At 43.5% G+C, this 21,276-nt stretch overlaps 2 protein-coding genes across 2 annotated transcripts; both read right to left on the bottom strand.

Annotated features, from left to right (window-relative positions):
* CDHR5 (cadherin related family member 5) lies at window positions 1-13,638 on the bottom strand. The gene is made up of 14 exons (XM_075047157.1): window positions 13,560-13,638; window positions 13,165-13,343; window positions 12,198-12,248; window positions 11,753-11,845; window positions 11,529-11,627; window positions 10,020-10,130; window positions 9,488-9,664; window positions 8,989-9,079; window positions 7,325-7,422; window positions 6,337-6,543; window positions 5,156-5,272; window positions 4,142-4,214; window positions 1,487-1,638; window positions 1-582 (listed from the first exon to the last, which is right to left on the bottom strand). Exons 1-14 carry the CDS (start codon window positions 13,636-13,638, stop codon window positions 1-3), a joined length of 2,109 nt encoding a protein of 702 aa, XP_074903258.1.
* Window positions 13,639-15,929: 2,291 nt separating this feature from the next.
* Window positions 15,930-20,122, bottom strand: SCT (secretin). Its single transcript, XM_075047159.1, has 5 exons — window positions 20,034-20,122; window positions 18,815-18,919; window positions 18,421-18,525; window positions 17,165-17,266; window positions 15,930-16,108 (listed from the first exon to the last, which is right to left on the bottom strand). The coding sequence occupies exons 1-5, from the start codon at window positions 20,120-20,122 to the stop codon at window positions 15,997-15,999; spliced, it is 513 nt and encodes a 170-aa protein (XP_074903260.1). The 3' UTR covers window positions 15,930-15,996.
* Window positions 20,123-21,276: the final 1,154 nt, after the last annotated feature.

The following is a 21,276-nucleotide window of genomic DNA, read 5'->3' as shown; positions in this document are numbered from 1 at the left end:
TTATATGTCACTGTCATCTTCTGTCACTGCATCTGTGCGAGATGTGTTGGCTATCACTTCTGCAGCTGGGAGTGATGAGCTCTCTGAGGCAAAGGACACTCCCAGACCTCTGTGGTGATAGTCCTTGTCATAATCTTCTTCCTCCTCCCCCTCATTGTTCTGCAGATCTTGGTCACTGTCATCATCACCATCTGCTGCATTGTCCTCAATCACTGCAACCCTCTCTCCAGCATCTGGATCCACATCAGTCTTAAACCACACAGCTTTGTAACCATCATCTGCCACATGCCTGTCTGTCTTGAGGATAGATTTCACTTCTTTCTCATGCTCAGTCTCTTCTTCCACTTCTTCCTCTTTCTCTTCCTGGTCAAACATGATGGTGGAAGTTATAGAAGCCTTTGGGAGGCTATCAGTTTCTTTTGCTTTGGAAGAGGGCAAGGGAAGTGCTGGCTGCTCTAGCACATGTGTCGTTGACTGGACACTGCCATTTTCTGAAGTCTCATCCTGTTTGGTGCTCACATCTGGGTGTTCATCTGGCATGTAAGATTCGTTGTGGTAACCCCCAGAGATTTCCCTGGAGAACTACAGGAGAGACACCTTGTGATTGTAGTGAAAGGGAAAGAAATGGGGCGGAGGGAGGGGAGGCGCGGGAAGAGGTGGCTGAAGCAACGGAGCTGCTGCTCAGGAAAGCTTCAGCTTGTTTTGCAGTAGACCTATTTGAAGCCTGGGAAAGATACAGCTCCCTAGAACAGCTATTTTTATTGACTCCCTTTCTGGATTTTTTTCAGATAAGCATGGGCATGTTTTCCAGGAGGGCTGAGCACCAGCAATGTATACTGATTTGTACCCATCCATTTGAGGTATTACTCTGGAATGGGATTTACCTCACTCAGGGTGAAGGACTGTTGTTACTCACTTGAGCTATATGCTCTGGACTCATGATATAGTCAGTGGAGTCAAGGCTCCTGACAGTCCCATCCTAAGGCAGAGACCAACATCTGGTCAGACGAATTACACCCTAAACTTCAAAGTAACCAGTCTGCCAGGGACTTAAGAGAGCCAAAAGTAAATAGCTCAGGTGCAGACAACTGTCTAAGCCCAGGCTTTAGGATAGGATATGAAGGGGCCTTTCTCTCCTTTGACTATAGGAGGAGGATGAACAGTGGTTTATGCCACAGGCACATGTTTTTCAGAGACTACCTCTGATATGTGTCATGTTCATCCTAGATTTTGTGCTCCATGGAGCTGTGGTTGTCTCCTTACGATGTCTGCTCGTCATCTACCATACAGCTCCAGCCTCAGGGGGCAGAAAAGAACAGCAGCAAACACCACCAAAGCAATGGTACTTTTGCAAACATGGTCTCAGGAGTGATTTATCACCCTCACACAAACTTGTGTAGTATCTGGACAGCCTGTCCACACTTTAAAACCTCCTCAGATGCCACTTTCTAACTCTGAGAAATTCAGGTACAAACAAGGCACTTACCTTTTTCCTTATCATGTATTTGACTCGTTTTCCATACTGTTTATGTATCATCACTCCAAGGAAGACTAAGGCAATTAATAGCAGTGCTGCTAATGTACCACCTAAGATAGCCATATCCTGAGCACTGTGTATCTTATCAGAGGAGGTTACAGCTACAAGAAAAACAAACCAGTGTTACAAAGACTAAAAATGGCAGCTAGCTTTTTTAACACAACACTTCATTGTGGAAGAAGCTCCAACCAATTTTTGAAGGGCAAAGAAGCATCCTGTGCTGCAGAATGTGACAGTGACATATTTAATGTCACAGAAGGCCATTTGTTTGCTGTCCTAAAAGCAGAGTTGTTTTTTTTTTAAGGTGACCACTCACAGAATATTATAACTTCCAATAAGTTACATGAAGTGGAAATAACATCCATTAACAGGACAATGACTTTTATCCCATGATTTAACTAAGCTAATATATACATGACTGTGTTAGGCAAGCAGGTGTTACATGGGGTAAAGCAAGGTAGGTCTTTTACTTTCCCACTTCACCCATTTACACCAGAATGCAAAAAATGAGGTATGTTTGTACATATGTGTGTGAAAATTCAAAGGTTCCTTTAATCTGGAACATCACCTCTGATACTGATGAGCACATTAAAATAAGAAATAAAAAAGCATAATAGGAAATAGAAAAAACTTTAGAAGGTCCCCAGGACAGGAAACTCTTTCCTGCCCTTTTGTAGCTGTAGTAATATACACCAGCCTTCTCGGGAGCAGTTTATGCTTTCAACCACTGGTCAGTGTAAGCATATTTGTATAGAAATTAACATTATAGTGGAAAGACAGTAACTTCCTCAGGGTTAATCAGCTTTGCTTGTTGTTGTTGGGATTCTTTATATTTAAGTTTTCCAGCTTTATTCTGTAGTGTAAATTAGTCTCTTTGAAGTTTAATGATTAATGAAATACAGTTTTGTTCTCCTGCTGACCTGTTTATGAGAATGGACTTTAAGTATTCCCTCCACATTTGATTGTGCCCTCAGTTTATCATTAATACATTGGTGAGTGTTTAGGGTGTCAGTGAATTTTTGCTTCTTTTAACCATGTCTCCTAGGGAGCCACAGACCACAGCGCTGATGTGAAACTCCACCACCCTTAACTCCTGTGCTGTGCAGGATGCAGTGCCTCTGCAAAAGCTAGCTCAGCTTGGTGGAATGACTCACCTTGAGATCCACATGAGATGGCTCCGGCACTGGTGTCTCAGAAACCAGAGGCCAATGTACAATTACCACTTCCCAGGAGAGTGTATTAAAAATTACTCTAGTTTCTCCCTGGATATTGGAACGCTCAGTAAAGCACTCTGCAACCCATTGCATGCACATTCCTTAACACCACTTCTTAAAGTTGAGGGTTAAATATCCTACAGATTTGCCAGGCAAATGGTAATCTCACCTCTGATTAGGCCATTCCTGGGTGCTGGCTATAGTATAGAATAATGCACAATTCCCCTCATAGGCTCTGAGACATTCAGTGTAATTTCAATCTACTTTTTTGCATAGTCACCAACAACATTATTTTGTGTGGTTTAAATACCAAGGGCAACATTTAAAAGTTGCATAGAAGTGTTGGTACATCTGTTTGGAGTGTTTGCAGTTCTGTGTACTGACACCTGAACTAGCTTTCTGCTGAGCTGGACTGTGCCCTTAAATTGGGTTTAGGTGGGTTTTATGCAGCCAATGTTTTTAGCTGTGAAGTGACACTACCTTTAGGGAATCCAAATTTACATCCAAGAGTCCACTTTTTTTTCCTCCAGACATCCCCATGATGGTGGTAATAAGAGGGTGAAATAATGGAAGAGCCCAGCTGGGAACTTCAAGCATGCATCATGATGTAGAAACCAATGGATTCTGGGCGTTATCTGCCTATCCTGATGTGAAAATGCATGATATTGGTTCATCTTAATCCAAAGCATAAGAACTTTCATAAGCTTCAAATCTAACTAATTTTATAAGACATATTTAAGAGCCATTTCTAAGAAGTATGGAAGTGTAAGCTATTTTTACATCAACAAAGCCAAATGATAACTGGAGGATTATGTATGTAGCCTCATGTCTATCTTATTTCTCATGGGTCTTTTCTCCTGGTAAGACCTTAATATCTTGGAGTATAAGAACTTGACCCAACCTGAGTAGAAAATTCCTTGGCTCATGAGGAAGCCTGGTTTTGTGGAGGTGTGCCAACTTCTGTCTGCTCTGCATAAGACAGGAAATAATGTTGCAGTTTTCTCTATTTTTGGCTAAAAAGGAGCAATGATGTATGGAGGTGTCAGGGCAACCCTCCTTTGCCATGGTAAGACATCCTGGGTTATATCTGACTCACAAAACAGGAAGAAACCCCAGATTTAGCTTTGGAATAACAAGAAAAGATACTATAATACACAGCACTACTTAAAGTCTCAGGAGACTGTTTGTGGCATGTGGTGACCACATCATAAGGATGTTGTTTGAGTGTTTTCTCCCTTATAGACACCATAGAACCTCCTATAGGTATGGTGTTGGCCTCAGCCAAGGTCCACAGACTTCAGTGGGTGACCTGTCATTGCCAGTTTGCCCACAGAAGTGCAAAAGTCTCCCCAGTCATCTCCACAAAGCAGAAAAAAGGCACCCAGCCTACCTGCAGCAAGGATGATGTCCACCACGATTACAGTGCTCGCTTCCTGCAGGCTCACCATATCTTTTCCAACAGCCTATGTGAACATGGAAAAGAGATAGCTTAGGAACTTCCTAGATCTCCAGCTCACTCTCAAGGTATGTGGTGGGCCCTTTGTGGACAAAGTACCCTGTCCATATCCTCACCACATCCTCACAATAGCCCTGCATTGTAGCTGGACAATCTGATCACAGAGGAAGGGGAGCTCTGAAGATTCCCTGTCCTGGGCCAGAACCAGGTGCATCATTTGTGTACAGATCATTTTTGTGCATCTTTGCAGCACAGAGCTGTACACAGATAATGATGTAGTGTGGGGCAGGCAGCGCAGCAGCATGTGTTGGCACCTCTCTGCCCTGCCCGGGTAGCTAAAACAATGCTGGAGTCAAGCTGGTTCAGATAGAGCCACAGGGCATGGCATTGTGCTAGGCAAATCTTAGGGAGCCGGTTGTCACTGGCAGGAAGATGGACAAAGTGAACATCTAGCTTCTTAGAAGATCTAAAGTTATTAACTGCTTCCTTCAACCTGAGCAAAAAAATTGTGATTTACCAAAGGATTTCCAAGTTTGGGGCTGTAGCCTTGAGAGCTGGGGTATATGCCAGCAATCATACCCTACCCACACATACACATCAATGTCCTACCCACTCGCTCACCCTCCTTTTTTTTTAGTCAGAATCAGAATGTGGGAGAGGGCCTCCTAAAATCTCCCCAGTTGACTTTTTGCTTGTCTCCAGTGATATTTTCCACAGGACTAGAGAAACAATTTTATAGCTAGCACCAGATATAGCCTGTATCACACAGAGTAAATTTGCTATCACTTCTCCTTCCATCCCTATACATTTATGAAGCAAATGGTTAGGACGAGGACTGTCCTTTCACTATATCCCTTACCTAATGGAATTCCACCCTTGGTGCTTCTCTACTAGAGACTACCCATTCCTTCCACGACCCTGGCAAGATAATGGAGAAAGTTGCCCTACCTCGATGGTTACAGTTCCTGGTGACTGCAGCATCACATTTGTCAGGATAAGTCCATCTTTGGTTGCGATGAAATCGGTGCTGTTTTTTATGTAGTACTCAATGTTTGGGTTGACTTTCTGAAAAGCCAGAAAAGTGAATGATTAAACCACACCATTTGTGCTTTGCATGCATCTTGATAACAACACATTGGCAGGACTTGTCAAATACATCTGAAGTATGAGCAGGTGTATAGTGCAATAAATAAATCTGGACTGCGGAGGTGAGAAAGGTTGAACTCAAGTGTGTTCACCCTGTTGCTCGGAGTTCAAGAATGTATCCTAAAAGTGTTGCCTCCAAAAAAATCCCAAGTCTTACCCAGCTTGTGTTGATATCTTTAGTATTTGCCCAAGCAAAACACATCTATGCAAGGGACCTTGTAAATTTGATCAGTTCTGCCTTTAATACAGTGCCAAAGGAGAATGTACATAGAGAATAATACTTGTGCTGAAGTCTGCACAATTTTTTCCTTTCTGTCTAGGCTGTTATTCCTCTGCTAGGTCCCCAGTCTTGTTATGGAAGCCTTGGCATCAATAAAACTAGCACTTTTTTCTTAATAGGGTGGGATGGGAATCTCTGGTCAGTAAATCTCTTCCCCTTTCCTTCTCCCATTACATTGTTCAAGAATGGCTCTCTCAAAATGAGTCCTTACAGGGAGAAGGTTAAAAATTTCCAGCCCAGGACTGCAGGTCCTTGCTAGTCTGCTGTCTTTGGACTGGCTCCTCTTCCCAGGCCTGTCCACAAATAGCTCTCCTCAACCTGGCAGAGAGAGGACACCTCTGCCTGGGATCCTGCCACCCCAAACTCTTCAAGGAAACTCTTAACCCAGCCCTAATTCAGATCAGGACCCATTCACAGTATTTGCTAACCCTGGGCTTTACTGAGGATGCTGTTTTGCAGTGGATCAGCTCATCTACATAGATCTGGGTGGGACTGGTTTTTGGAAGAGAGGAGTCCAGCAGCTTCTCTGCATTACATTACACTATAAGCAGTTCTGATCTATGTGGAATTTCCAGGGAAATATAATATGGAACACTACAGGAAGACGTGTTTGCCTCTCCCCACCTCCCTTTCCTCACGTTTTCTGATCCTGCTTTAAGCCTGAAGCAGTAAGAAAGAATGCAGTGCATTTGCAGTTTCTTACGTTAGGGAAATCGTCATCCGCTGCTGTTATCATCAGGGGGCTTGAAGTATCACCAGTGTGGAAGACAAAGCTTCTCGGGGCCAGACCAACAAATACAGTCCCATAGTACATCCTGCTCTCAAAGAACGGTGGATAAACACTTTTATTGATGACCTTAATCTCTACACTGACTATGGAGTATTTCTGTATGTTGTTGACCTGGGTGGCCTGGAGAGAAAGAGAGAGAGAGAGAGGGAGAGAGTTGCTAGCCTTTTCCTATTAATGATGAGACCTAAAAGGATAGGCTTGGTCTGAAGCCCACTGCAACCCATGGGGTTCTTTCCATCACTTTCAGCGAGCTTTGAGCCAGGCCTGTCACAGGGGGCCTTATGGTTTGGAGTCCTTGTGTTTTAGCTTGCTTCTGCTCTTGGCCCTCCGCACAGTCTTGGTCTAGTCCCAAAGTCTAGATATGAACCTCCATAAGGGCCACGTCTGGACAAAATGCCATGCTCCAATACAAAGCAGTGAGATTCCAGCAGCAGCAGGCAGACTCTACTCATCTTTGTGGGTGTTTGGATCAGTTCAGTTACTGCCCGCGAGTCCCATCTTCCTGGCTATGTACGTGCTGGGAGCACTTTTCAACTCCTTCCTTTCTTCTTGAGCTGTAGCCAAAAGAAGAGCTCTTCTCCAGGGTTGATTGACTACTGTAACACAAGCTCCAGTCATGCCTAAAAAAAGCCTTCCGGTTATGCTCCTCCATACTTCCAACTCAGCAGGATGTCCCCATTCAGTTAATTTGCTTTGATGTTGCAATCCACAGATAAGGGAAAATGCCTCTTAACTTCTGCAAGAGCTTTGCATGTAAGTTTGTATAAGACACTGGTCAAATACTAGGCCCTTATGAAAGAAAGGGTGTAACTGAGTTAGCTTTAATTACTCATTTAATTGATTCCTGTCACATCAAGACTGCTGCTTCCTGGCTTGTTGTCTGCAATGTCATCAGACTTACCATGACTTGCAATAGGTATGAGTCTGGGGAAGTTACTACTTTGTTCATAGTTAGATTCCCTGTGTCTGCATCCACTGAGAAGACATTGTCTGTATTCCCTAAAGAAAATGGAAAGACCAGTCAATCACCAGATACCTTCATAAAGTGACATGGAGTTCGTTAACTCATTTTTTCACATCTTAGTGACAATACACCCAGGGCATAATACTGTTTGTTTTCCTTGCCTGCCTGGCTGCTCCAAGGGCTGGAAGTGCTGGCCAGGGATTCAGAAGGACCCAACAGACAAAAAGCATTGAGATGTGTGTGAACCCAACTAGATGAGGTAGGACAGCAAAGGTTTGCCTTTCCAGTGCCTAGGCCCAGGTATAGCCAGCTTAAATTCTGCTAAATGCCTAGAGCCTAGAGACCCTGGTGCAATTTGAGGCCTGAAGGTCTCCAATTCTCTAACCCTAACCTGAACCCAAACCCTAACTGAACCCAAACTGCACTTCAGGAGAGATGAGGGAAAGATTATTCCTATTTTAAAGGCAAGAAACCAATCTACAAAGAATAGTTGTGTGGGGAATTGTCTAGAATAGCTCTAAGCATCTAAAGGGAAGACATCTCTACCTGACCTTGTTACCTATATTGTGAAGAGAAAATGGCATCTCAATGCATGATTTATTCAACTTACTGTGAACATTGGCCTCAACGTGAGCTGCATTCTGCTCTGGAAATGCTTATTTCTCTCTACTGACTACAAAAGGAGCCTTCTTGTATTGATGTAGGGGTAGAAATCAGCTTCCTACATCTCTAATCTGTGTTTAAATCATAAAAACATCTATGTTGGATATATGTTAAAATTTAAGCAAAATTTTTAATTCTCTTCCACAGTCTGAGACACTGTGGGCTGTATTTAGACAAGGACCCCCTAGTCTGAGGTTCCCTACTGACTGTGGGGTAGGGAGACAACACTACATCCAAAATGCCAGTGGATTTTAATGTATTTATTATCAGGAGGATATTCACAGATGTGGTGCCATGTGGCATAGGTGAAGGGAGATGAACAAGTGATCACTCCACCTGACCAATATGATCTACCTTTGCCTTGATAGTTATTCAAAACCCCACTATTGTTTAAAAAAAAAAAAAAATCCTTTGAATCAAATAAATGGCCCAGTCAATGATTGGGCAATCAGTTGACTGTGTTCAAGTCATCTTTTTGAAATCAAGACTAAAACAGGGCAGATTAGATAGTGGCAATGTGCTGGGGAATAAAAACATAATTCTTGGCAATGAATGAAAATTATGCTGATGATGTGGGAATTTCAGGTTCAGCTCAAAGACTGAATGAAAGTGGTGTGACCAGACTGGTAAAATCAAGTCTAAAAGCTTAAAGATAAAAGATGTCACACCTCCCAAAAAATCAAAGTCCTTCTGAAACAGATTTCATTGAGATTGGTTTGTGGGACTGTAATTCTCTTTTTCTTCCTCTCTGTACCGTCTGTTCCTTCTACTTAATCCACAGTGTTCTGTGGATCTAGTTATGTTTCTGTGGCAGAAATAAGAGGGGCAAATCCCCAGGCCCTCAACTCTCAAGTGCCATGGAGGGTATCTCCTCTTGGCAGATAATGTAGGGCACATATGAGCAATGCATTTTGTGGAAGGTGAAAACTTCTACTCACCACCAACAATACTGTACACGATTTTTTCATTTAAAGTGTAGTCAGGATCAATAGCATAGATAGGCCCCGGCTCTAGGATGAGTGGTTCTGTCTGCAGTAACAAGGCAATGTATTACATACCAGACTACAGCACCAAATTAGCATTTGCAGCATTCTCCCACCCCAGCGTGGCTCTGGTGGTTTTGTCTAGGCAGAATGGCATTTATTGCTGGTAGATGGTTGTAACAGGGCAGAGGTGAGACAGCCTAGAGCAAAGGGTTTTCCAGCTCTCACCTATACTGTGATGTGCTGAAGGAACAAGGACAAGCAGTGCTGCTTGGGGTGGGGGAACCTCCACTTTTCAGGATGATGAAGGCTCCCTGTCATGCTGAATCATCTGCATTTATGACTGGAGATCAGCATGAACTCATGGAAGTTATTAGGCACTACCTACTGGGAATAGCATCTGGATATTGTTTGAAAATAGCATCAAGGATACTGTTTGATCACGCCTTCTTACCGACATCTCAGAGATATTGATCCTCCCAGTATAGGGGCTGCTGATGCAAATGTTATTTTCCGTGTTAATGAAGGCACAGGGTAGGAACCAGGGTGATTTGGTGTCAGCTTGTTCAATAAATATGTTTATTGTTATGGTAGCTGTGTTGGTGGTGTCGATGCTGCCCACAGGCCTGTCCTGTACCCAAAGGCAAAGCATATTCGTGAGATGCAAGTTTTATTACCAAAAGAAGAACCCATCTGCAAAAGCCAGTGGCCCAGGGTCTTTTACCTGTTGCAACTCCATTCTGTCTAAGGCTTAGTATTTTATGTGAGATTAGCTAAAGCAGTGAATTATCTCATTCTGCTGACAAAGGTGGACTGAATGCAAGTCTGTCACTGTGTAATTACGGAGGGTGGAAGGCTGTTCCAAATTCACCAACCCCAGTATCCACCCTCCCTCCTGCCATCTCAGAGATCTCCCATTCAGACTTACCCTTCAGTTAAGAAAGACTGGAGCAAATAAGGCATTTTGTTCCTTCTAAAGAACTTACCCTTGCATACAATACCAATGTCGTAAATTTAAATTTCTCATAGTCCAAAGCTTTTTGTAAATAAATTTCTGGGCTATTAACTCCTTTTATGGCAAAATAACCATCTGTGCCCTGGCGGGGGAAAAGGAAAAACTCTACTAGCAGACTCAATCACAAACATGTTCAAAATACTGCTCATTGCTGTGTTTGTCATCCCAGTCAGACCTTTAATCCTGGGGACCTGGTTGGGGTGGGGGCAGAGGGGGCATGGGGGGCAGTGTGAGAATGCCAGCTCTGTTTAATCTTTGGTATTGCACACTGGAGTTGCCTAGCTTGTCAGAAAGGTTTGTTCATGTTCCCGTGAGTTTCCTTCTCCAAGATCCCCTGCTTTGCCTGCCTACCTGCTCAGCAGGTACTGGATGAAATATTTTACCTTGTTTATTTCCTGCACTCAACAGGTTGCCAACAATCCTTGATTCTGGGTCCATGACAGCCAAGCAATCTTACATGCATGCACAAAACAGATCAAAGATGACTCAGCCTCAGAGCTGGCAAGATCACTTGCCTTAGCCTAGCACAGCTGAACTTTGGAAGCAACTGTAAAGCCAAATTGAAACAATATACAATGCATAACCTTTGGCACTTGCTTTTGTTCTCCTTTAATCATATGTCTTGACTAGAATTCCTCTGAATTTCTAAATTCCTCTGGATTTACACCAATGTGAGTGCAAAGTCTGGTCCCAGAGGTGAAATTCAAAAACTTGTGGTTTCTGTTCACAACCCTTAAAATCCCTGGGGTTATGGAGGTAATGGAGACAGAATGTCAGACACTGCCTGCTTACTGCACAATGCTTTTTAAAAATGTAAATATACATTTTGGTTTTCTCTTGAAGGTTTTTTGTTGTTGTTGTTTTGGGGTTTTTTTTTTAGTTTCTAGCAGGCCCTTGCACTCTAGGCTGGTATCAATTTAACTATGCATACAATTCATTTCCCATGTTATCAGGCAAACCCCTTAAGAGCAAACAAACTAAGGCACTAAACTGGGACCTGGGGAAAGTGGAGTCTGCCTTTGGCTTTGCCAAAGACTTTTTGTGTGATCTTGGGCAGCTCATGTTACCTCCACTCTGCATGGACACTTTGGCAAACAGGACAATAACTCCTTCGTTCCCTATCCAACTCAGTGCAATTCTGAACTCTGCGAGGTACAAAGGTCTCTCCTGATATGTTTACTGACCATCCCAACAAGACTCCCCTGGATCATACAGCTCAGAATATCCCAGACGAAAGTTTAATCTGTACAGTGTAATAAAAGTGTGAGCAGTAAAACAATTCAATACCTGCAATGTTGATTGCTCTGTTCTGCTAATCAAACCAACGTTTGGTTTTTGCAAAAGATGTACCTCTTCCAGAAGCTGTCAGAGAACTAAATGCAATACGGTGACCTTAGTCTCAAAGTTGGGGCTCTTCTGAATTAAACACAAAGATTTCTCCAGAGCTACCATTTTTCCCCCAAAGATCAAAGATGCTCACCGGCACTATCGTTGTGAGTTCGTAAGAGATGGTGTCCAGGTCAGCATCACTAGCGCTTAAATCTTCACGGGCTACAATGGTTGCATTCACTTTTGTATCCTGAAACAAAGTTGTTGTGGTTACTGTCTCTGTGAAATGGGCTGAAGACTTCTCCCTGCTAACCATTCCTTAGTCCCACAGCACTGGGTGACCCAGTGCCCTCTTCACTTCCATAAAATGCTTACCTCAGGAACAACTTTGGTGAGATTCATTTGCTTAAACACTGGGCTGTTATCGTTCGTGTTGAGAATGGTCACAAGAATTTCCAAAGAATCTCTCTGCAGAAAGGGTAAAGCAAGAGAATCAAAGACAAAGTAAGACTGTTAGGGGCTGATGCTGATTTGCAGAGTGACCAGAGGGGATGGTGTAAGGAGCACAGCTGGATGGGGGCTGGATGGGGCTGAGGTTTGCAGGCAGCCCACAGTGTGGAGGGGGTGTTGTGGGTTTGTTCCCACCCCCTCCCCATTCACAGGGCCTTGGGTACTCTCTCCTTGACTGTGAGAAGAATATGTATGTCCACAAAGAAAAGGACATCTCCTCATCCCAGTCTGTGGACTAGGAAGAGCAGAGGGACGTATGTGCTGCCTGCAGTACCTTATAACAGGGCTGAGTGTTTGGAAGAGCACTCACCTGCCCAGCAGTGTTCTGACAGATCAAGTACACCAGCAACAAGGTGTCTTTCTGTATGCAAAAAACAAAAACCCAGCCATTGTAGAAACAAGCCAAAATGTACTAACTCTTTTAAAGTAAATGGGACAAATACATGCATTGCTGAATCAGAAATGCCGCTGGGCTTTAGCTTGTTTTCAGGCATATCTAACTTTTCCTTTCTTTCCTTTACAGCCATCCATCAGCTCTGGGATCTTGTCTATGGGGGAGTCAAAGCAGACTGATCTTCCAGCTTCTCTCCCTGTGATTCCTGTAACATGTTGGCAGAGCTCATCGGCCATTTTCTCACACTTTAGGTAAATTCACACAGAGATTTCTTTTTAAATTGAATGAAACAGAAATGTACCACACAGCAAGTACAGTGTTGCCTGTGGGGTGTTAACTATCTGCTGTTCCTCGCTCAAATAAGTGTGGCTTTTTACATTAGGGGAAAGGCAGCTTAAGGATGTTTGTGGCTGTGTACAGAGCACTCCAGTAGGGTAAAATAATTCAGCAGCAATCAAACTGAACACACTGACCTTTTACACTGCCTTTATGCCTCACACAAGATCACCTCACTGCTCAGAACTGTGTTTTCTACAGGCAAACGGGGATCATTTTACATGAGTCCTGGAGAGCTCTGAACACTACAGTTGTCACATTTTTGGTTTTAAAACTTGCCCTTGCTTTAATTGATACAGACTCATTGAAGGAAGGTGACAGTGGGCATACCATGCATCCACCTCCTCCCTATACTCTGCTTGTGGAAGGGCTGACCTCCCAAGCAGTGAACCCAAACTGAACTGAAATAGGTTTATTTTTCAAAGTTATTTCCTAGATCCTTTAGAAACAGGTTACAAATCCCTGGAAGCCCAAGACCCCAGGTTGAAACTCATTGCATCCCAGCATTATCCGTCTCATCCTTACAGCCTGCTAGCTGAAGGCTTACCTCATAGTCCACGCTTCGGTTCAACTGCAGCTCAGACCCCCGTATAGTGAAAAAACTGGCATCGGGGGAACTAGGATCAATCATTACAATGAAGTCTGGTTCCACATGGATTGTGGTCACCACATAGCCAGGAGGGTTATTTTCATAAATTGTTGGTTGTCTATTATTGACAGAACATCCTGGAAAAACACACAAATGAGACACAAAATTGCCCAGGGATTCACATCGTGACAGAGTTGGGTGAGACCTGAGACGCCTCTGGTTACCGTTGGAGAGAAGGTTGTTGAACAAAGCTGTCTCAGAGTAGGAGTGTAAAAATCTTCTGCCTATAACAGTGCAACCTGCTGCCATGGGGGTTACTCCTCTGTGGTCATGGACCTCCTGCAAGAGCTTACCTTGTTGCTGTGCTGAAACATGTGTTATGAAGGACAGAAAAGAGAGCACAGAAGTGAGGAGCCAGTGAGAACGAGCCATGGTGAGCTGTGAGTTGTTGAAAAAATCCGTTTCTGATTAAGCTGATACTCTTCTTTCCCTGTTTCTCCCAGTGCCGTCTTCTGCATTCACTGTTTAATGAACGCAAAAAGCATTGGCTGGCTGGAGTGGATTGCTGCAGTTCAACCTTTGCCTCTTTGCCTCATTGGATGACTTATTAAAAGATATTTACCAGTCACGGAAAATGATAGTGCATAAATTCCTGTTTCTCCTTTGTTCCTGGGTCTTTCCTATCCTAAACTCTCTGTAGCAACAAGGATATATTTGAAGCATTTCAGAATTCAGAGCCAAGCCCCCTGAGATGAGCATGAGCATGAAGGAGCACAAGGGCTGACACTTGGGAAGCTGTATACTCCAGCCTCTCCCAGTGGGGAGGAAGTGGGCAAGTTTATGTTTCTGATGGGCCAGAGATAGGGTCTGGTTCGGTCAGATCATTTCCTGGAAAAAGGCATAATGATGCTACTATATCCCCTACATCTTATTTATTTTAGCCAGGCTTTTTCTCCGTGGCCCACATTCCCTTTTGTAACAGGTTTTTTTCTCAGCCCCATGACTTATGGTTTCTCTCCTCTAATTGCCATCTGTCATGTTGATCCTGAAAAACAGATTTAAAAAAAAAAAACGTTTAAAAAGCCAGCTCTCAAATGTCTTATCTTTATTTCTGGAAAAGGCAAAGGTTTCAGTGAAGACAAAGCCATCTTGGCTGCTCTTTTGTTTGGATAGTAGAAGAAGGAGCCCTGTGTAAGTCCTTGGCTTGAGTTAATCAGTTATGTTTCTGAGACAATCTTGTTATTCCCAGCCACCCTACAGTACCCTCGCAAGGTGAGCAGAGTGGATCCAGAGACAGCAACAGCTGCTCAGCTGCAGCCCTGTGATTGCCCAGAAGGGACAACGCATGTCTCCTTCTACCAGTGGCCTGCAGTAGCTCTTTGTAGGGATGCTCCCCAGAATCTCCATCCAGGCTCCAATTATTTACATCTCAGCAGCTTCCTGAAGCCTCAATAGCATGCTATTCTGCTGTCTTGTCCTGTCTTTTTCTGAGTAAATTTTTCCAAGCCAAATATCATGTGGCAAGGCATTTGGCCACTTGTGCAAAGAAACACCTTTTTTTTTCAACTTGCTCATTGTGTAGGAAGGAGGAAAAAGGGGTCACTTGCCCTCACTGCTCCTTTTAAAATTCCATTTGATTTCAGAAAGTTCCCAGATGCTGCATTTTAGCCAGATGGCTGTTAGTGGCTTAACAAAATACAGGCTGTCAACACTCCTTCCAAAAGTCCTCCAAGAGGTCTCTTTCCTAGCAGCGATTTCCTATGGACCAAAATAAACAAATGCTAAGGTCTGTGAAAACCCTTGCATTCATTCAGCATTTCAGCATCACAGTATGGGAATGGGTGCTTAGATGAACATTTGAGAGTGACTAGCTTCTTTGCAGCTGTCAGGTACATCATAAATGGTGAAAACTGATGATGCAGGATGGACTGAGCAGTTCTGCGGTAGGCACACACGATTGCAGATGAAGATACCTTATTTTAGAGCTGCTCTTTAAAATCTGTTGATTTTACAGGAAAGATGGAGTTGCTGTTCTATCAGAGGAGGGAATCTGCCAGGCAACACAGTGCAGGGGTAACATGTAAACCTCATTAAATGGTGGGAACCAATTCCTCCTTTTGAAGCTTTGTCTTTAGGGGCTATGAGAAAGCTAGGCCTGTAAATACAGGGACAGAATGGAGTGAAAACAATATTTATGGTGTGTATCTATGTTGCGTAGCTCTCAGTACATTTCTTTGCAATAAAATCTAGCACCTGGCTAAGTTTCTAATAAATGGAGGCCTTGATGCTGGCGTCTTTGTACGATTGGATTTGTGGTTTGTGAGCAGTGCTGAGTCCCAGCCACAGAAGATGCAGCCAGGGAATCCAGCTAGTCCCAACATGCCTCGTGTGGGGGAAGCCTTGCAAAATACTTCTCCCCCCAACCCTGCATTTCTAATAGTCCAACACCTAGTAATGGTACCACCCTTACTACTGTTTCCCAAAGAGCAGCCAAAGCACAGGTGTAGCTAACAAATCTTTATTTGACTTCAGAAGCAGGCAGCCAGATGCTAACACAAAGTGGAAGTGATGTGCTTCGTTCAGGCTCCATCTGCTGACAGCAGTTCACACTGACATATATTTCACTCTTGATAATCTAAGAGGCTTTATTGGGTTTGGCTGCTTTCCAGAATTTTTTTAATTTGGTGATCTCAGGAGTTTTTTCCTCAGTAAATCCAATAGCTTCCCTGGTTATTTTCAAGGCTATATACATGCAAAGCTCTCTCCTTGGCTGTTTCTTTCCCTTCAACTTCAGTTGAAACTGTCTGTATCTTGCTTCATGTCTGTAACCAGCTGCTTAGAGATGGGGCAAACATACTGGCTGGTAATTGCAGCAGCTTCCCTGGCATCACTCTCTGAGTGGCTGTTGGAAGGGAAAAAATGAGTGATAGTTTGTTATTCCTGGGGGCACAGACTGCAGTAAGTGTGACAAGGCTACCTTGTAAAATTCATCAAAAAGATGACTCCAAGGAGCAGATCATGATAGACGGACCCAGATCATGGCTGTCTGCAGCCAGGCACCCCACAAATGCACAGGCAAGCCTGTTAGTGTTATCATCCCTATTTATTCTAGGCAATGTGGACAAGAGGTACTAAAGGCCAGCTTATTCCTCCTAATTTTAGTGATTTAACAGTGAGATGTCTAATTGAAAGTGGCTGGTCACTAGGAAGAGACAAAGTCCAGATGGAGGACAGCCCATCCTGAGGTGTGTGTTTGAATCAATAACTGAATCAAGACAGGGTAGCAAAGGCTTTCTATTTTAACTGTTAGATCAGGTTTCTTAATGGGATGAACAATTGTTTCAGTCCAGGATAACAACTCTTTGATTAGAAAAATATATTCTTTCATTTCCCTGGGGTTTATTATTTTTAATAACTGGCTTTTATATGGCACTTATTAGCTGTAAATCTCAGTGCCAGCTTTGCTTTAGGTAAGACAAAACTGAGTGCCAGGTGGGCTTGGCACGTAGAAATAGAGATTACCATGAATGTAGGCACGGAAATCAATTGAGATTGCACACAGCCACATTGCACCTTGCAGTTAGACAAAAGCATTTGCTTTTCTAGCTCTGAAAACCACCCCTGGGAGTGTGGTTGCTGGCAGAGTGACAGGAGATACAAAACTGTGTGATGGAGGGCTGCAATTCAGCAACAACAGCCCCTGAGACAATATCTCACAAGCTGGTGGGGAGTGAGGCAGAAGTGATTTTAAAATGTGGTCAATTTAATAAATCTTCCACCCTTCCCCTTTTCAAGGATATTTTTGAGGATATTAGCTGAGCCCTTCTGATCTGCTACATTACATCAGACTGCTGTGCTTGTGGGAAAAACTGGGAATTTACAAGTTACTAAAAGTCCTCTTTTGGCTTCAACATTGTGGTGATCAGGGCCATAGAGGTGACAAATCTGTCCCACCTACCTGGTGTTTAGAAAGCTCTGGTACAACCACATAAAGCAAAGTTCCTCATGGCTGTTTTCTTCCTCACTCCCCTGCACATCTGTGTAGACTGGTCCTGAAGAGCTGATTAAGAAAAAGAAAATTAATGATAATTTAAAAAAACCCCAAACAAGTAGTGTAACCACCACAGCTGTAAAGCAGCACTGCTGTCTGGAAGGCAGGTTCACCCCACCACTGACCTGCCCCGTGGTCCGTGCTCTGTTAACCTGCCAACTGTTACCATAGCTGTGCAGAAAGAAAAACAAGTATCCTCTTCAAATCAGGCTCAGATGCTTCCTGGCTGGCAAAGGGACAGGCTTTAATATGCACTTGCACTCTGCCTCATTACCCAATACCAGCATGTCCTTCTGCCCATGGATATATACCTTTTTCCAGCATTTGGAAATTAAAAACTCACTGCATCTGCCAGGATTTTGTTAGTGGTGCGTGCCCCAGAGAATATCAAATCACCCTGAACAGATGGGAAGGAATCAATGTGCTATGTCTCTGCCTTGAAGAATGGACCAAGCTTGAAGGAAACCTCTCCAGGCAATGTTGTCCCTTCATAACATACCAGCAGCAGTTGTGAGTTGTATCACAGTGCACCACATATTGTAACTGATGATGTGCTTATATACGTGGCTTCAGTGGGAGCTAGTGGCCCCATATTTTGGCTGGATGAGCGACCCCATATTGGCCATATATATGATTATGTCTAAAGCCTGGCCAGTTTGGCAGTCAGAGCCATGGGTGGAGACTATGAAACCCAAAGGTCTTCCTCATTCTGATACAGAGCCCATTTATCTACAGTTTCTCAGGTCCTTTATTTGAAGTAGGTAAATCATCTACAACTTTCCCCAAAAGGCTGAATCAAAATGCAAACAAAAAATCCCTGGCTGTAATCTGATGTAAAGTTTTGTGTCCTATGGATTAAGCTTGAAATGTATATGCAATAGATAATGTTGTTTTATGCTTAGAAATGGCCTCAGTGAGAAGGTTTGTGAACGGCTCTGCCTGCTGGGACAGGCAGGGCAGGCTGATGGGATATCTCTACTGTTGCACAGCAGCTTCAGGCACAGCCTAGTGGGAGGAGACCAAGCCCCAGCCCACTTGCCCTTGTCTCAAGTTTTCCAAACCACTGGTCATGCCACCCCACTTTTCCTGGACCTGAGACCTGTCTCCCTGCAGCCTGCATGGCCCAAGCTGCCTTCCCATTCCCCAGGAAGCAGAGCTCTTACCTGCGCTTGTAGCCGATGAGATTTTGAATGAATTTCTGAACCTGAGCGTTTCCTCTCATCTTGCTGTATTCACTGGTGAACAGTCCATCTGAATGCCTCTGGGACCTGCGTCAGGGAAAATACAGTACAAAGGCTGCTCCTCCCAGCCATGTGATGTGGGACTTATCACAAGACACAGAAATTTCTCTCTTCCCACTGTCAAGGAGCCCTTTATCCCTCCCCTTCTCCTCTTCTGTCTCCTTTCATCTTGGGCATCTTCTGGATGAGACCAGTGCTCAGGCTGGCCCTGGAGCTGGAGACAGCCCAGCCCCATGGGCATGTCCCTCATTGCTGGGATGCCTTCTCCTGCTGGAGACTTCCATCCCCCAGAAGGGTGGCTTGGGCTGGTCCTTACCTCTCCTTGAGGCCCATCAGGTGTTTGACTAGCTGCTGCACAAAGGCATTGCCATTCATCTTGCTGAGCTCACTGTGGAAGATCCCATCAGCATGTCTCTCAGTCCTGGGAGGTCAGAAGAGAAAAAAGAGGTGAAAAGACGTGGTTTTAAGACCAGAGAACAACAACCATTTAAAACTGCTCCCTCAAGGAAAGAGGGTCCCAAAGAAAGACAGGCAAGAATTTGTGCTAATTTGGCAAAGTTTCACCAAAAAAAGGGCAAATCTTATTGGTGTTTAAAAGACATATCTTTTTTAACCACCACACAGAAAAACAACCTGCACGTGCTTCTTACTAATGTAATCACCTTACCATAAGGATATGGGAATGTGAGGTTAACACTGATTCAGCACAAAAGAGTAGGACAAGAGACTGGAGAATTAATAAATTAAGCACCCAGATACACAAACCTTGAGGAACAGGTAGATAACAGTGATGGTACCAAAGACCAGCACTTGCAGGTGACTGGTTGAGAAGCCATTAAAAGAAGTGCTCAAAGCCTCAGTGAGGTTCAACCAGAGCTATTAAACTTCAAAGCAGACTAGCCAGTGGGTAAGATAAAAGGTCCGGGGTCCAGCTTCTGGAGAGACCCCGTGTATGTGTCTGTCTGTGTCTATTCCAGTACAGTGCTAGGGCTAGGGAAGCCGGGCCAGGCACTGGTTGTGGCCATGGAAGGACTGCAAGGGAGTCTCAGCTCTGCCCTCTTCCACCTTACCTCCTTTAGTGTCTCTGTGCTTTAATTGTCCCAGCACAAGTGGGAGGAGAGACAACCCTGCCAGTCTTACACACAAGATTGTGTGGTGAACTTAGAAGATTGACTATTTTGGTTATGTTTTCATGGGACTAGGCTATTTGAAACAGAAACTTCCACCTCTATGAGCCTGCATAAATACCTAGCAGGAAAACAGACTCAAGAGTCTCTTTTTTACTATATTTTGATCTGTTTGGGGTTCTGATTTTTCTCCTGAATAAGCTCAAATCAATGTTTCTATTCTTAAGCAAGAAAAAATGTTTACAACATTTGCACTTATTTAACTAAATCAATTTAGGGAAAAAAAAATCCAACAACGAAGCAGATGCAAGTTCTGGAAGGAAGATAAAAGGCTGACTTTATAGCTAGCAGGCTCTTTGAACAAAAAGCCATGGAGAAAAAGGAAGCAGAGGCACAAGAAATACTTACCTCTCCTGAGATGGAAGAGATGCTGAGAAGTGTGATAGGACAATCATGGGAATAATTAGTTGCCACAGACCAGTCAGCAGGGAAACCATGTTCTCTCCTGAATTAAAGTACAAGGTTTTATGAGCAGCAGAACAAATTACCTTGGCCTTTGTTTGGTACAGTTCACATGCCACATAGAAGACATGGCTATATAAATAACAACACTATAACTAAATTAGGCAGGAATTCCTGCCAGCAAAGATAGTATTTCTTTAAAATACAAAAGACAAACATTTCAAATCATTCATGTTGTCAGTTGGAAGTTGTTTGTAGTTGTTATCCCACCACCACACAGTCCTGGAGCACAGGTCTGAGGCTGACTGTGTGAGATGATGTTTGTGCTGGAGTTTTGCTGTGAGCCAGTATAATATGCCTTAAATACACAGAGAGGTATCATGTGAGTTAATCCATCAGTGGCACAACACCATGGAATAAACCCCATTCTACTATAAGTCTCTGAGAGCTGAGCCTTCAAGGAGAGGATTTAAAGCACCTATGAAAACATCCCACACGGACAGTTATGGTATACCTAGAGGATGCCCAGGAGAAGTCTGTTTGGGTTTTTTTCAATCAAAAAAAATGGCATGTACCAAATAAAATTCAGGTACACACATGGGAAAGGAAAGGCTCTTGTATGTGCCGATATCTGCCTATCTTCAAATCTTTCAAGAAGGAAAAAAGAAATAACACACATTTACAGTAGCAGCAGAACCTTGCATTTTGTTTTCTTACTGAAATAAAAAGAAAAGTACATTTTGTTTATCACAAGCCATTGCATGTTTTTCCCTTTTATTTCCAGGCTCTCTTTGCAGCCCTATGCCTGCAGAGATGTGTATGTGCCTTTATAAGAGGGTGCTCACATTTCCCCAAGGATTACACAGGAGCCATATCTGTAATTTATAATATACCTGCCCTCCTCCTGCTAAGAAGCAAACCTTGCTTTCTTAGTCACTGTCCTGGAAACTCCGATAGTACTTGCTAACCCAAAATCAAAGTCCTCCCACTTTGGTTTTATTTTAGTCTGAAACTAGACAGTACAAAGAGCATTAAAGGACTGTCAGAGTTTCCCAAACACTTTCTAGCCACCCTTCTGGGACTGTTTGCTACTCTAGAGATACTGCAAGATGAGAAGAGGCAAGACGAGGAAGGACAAGAGTGGGGGATTTATACAGAAATTTATTTGCTGTAAGCCACAGCACAAATA

Source organism: Buteo buteo, chromosome 16 (assembly GCF_964188355.1).
Source record: "Buteo buteo chromosome 16, bButBut1.hap1.1, whole genome shotgun sequence".
NCBI lineage: Eukaryota > Metazoa > Chordata > Aves > Accipitriformes > Accipitridae > Buteo > Buteo buteo.
The sequence above is the reverse complement of the archived record's forward strand: the minus strand, read 5'-3'. Positions and strand labels throughout refer to the sequence as shown.

Coding starts and splice junctions, on each gene's coding strand:
- CDHR5 (XM_075047157.1), bottom strand. CDS start 13,638: ATGGCTCGTTCTCACTGGCTCCTCACTTCTGTGCTCTCTTTTCTGTCC. Junction 11,628..11,752: donor TCACCAAAGTTGTTCCTGAG/GTAAGCATTTTA, acceptor ACTTTGTTTCAG/GATACAAAAGTGAATGCAAC. Junction 9,080..9,487: donor TCAATATCTCTGAGATGTCG/GTAAGAAGGCGT, acceptor TTGTTACTGCAG/ACAGAACCACTCATCCTAGA.
- SCT (XM_075047159.1), bottom strand. CDS start 20,122: ATGGTTTCCCTGCTGACTGGTCTGTGGCAACTAATTATTCCCATGATT. Junction 18,920..20,033: donor TCTCTTCCATCTCAGGAGAG/GTAAGTATTTCT, acceptor CTGACCTCCCAG/GACTGAGAGACATGCTGATG. Junction 18,526..18,814: donor CTGATGGGCCTCAAGGAGAG/GTAAGGACCAGC, acceptor TCCCTGACGCAG/GTCCCAGAGGCATTCAGATG.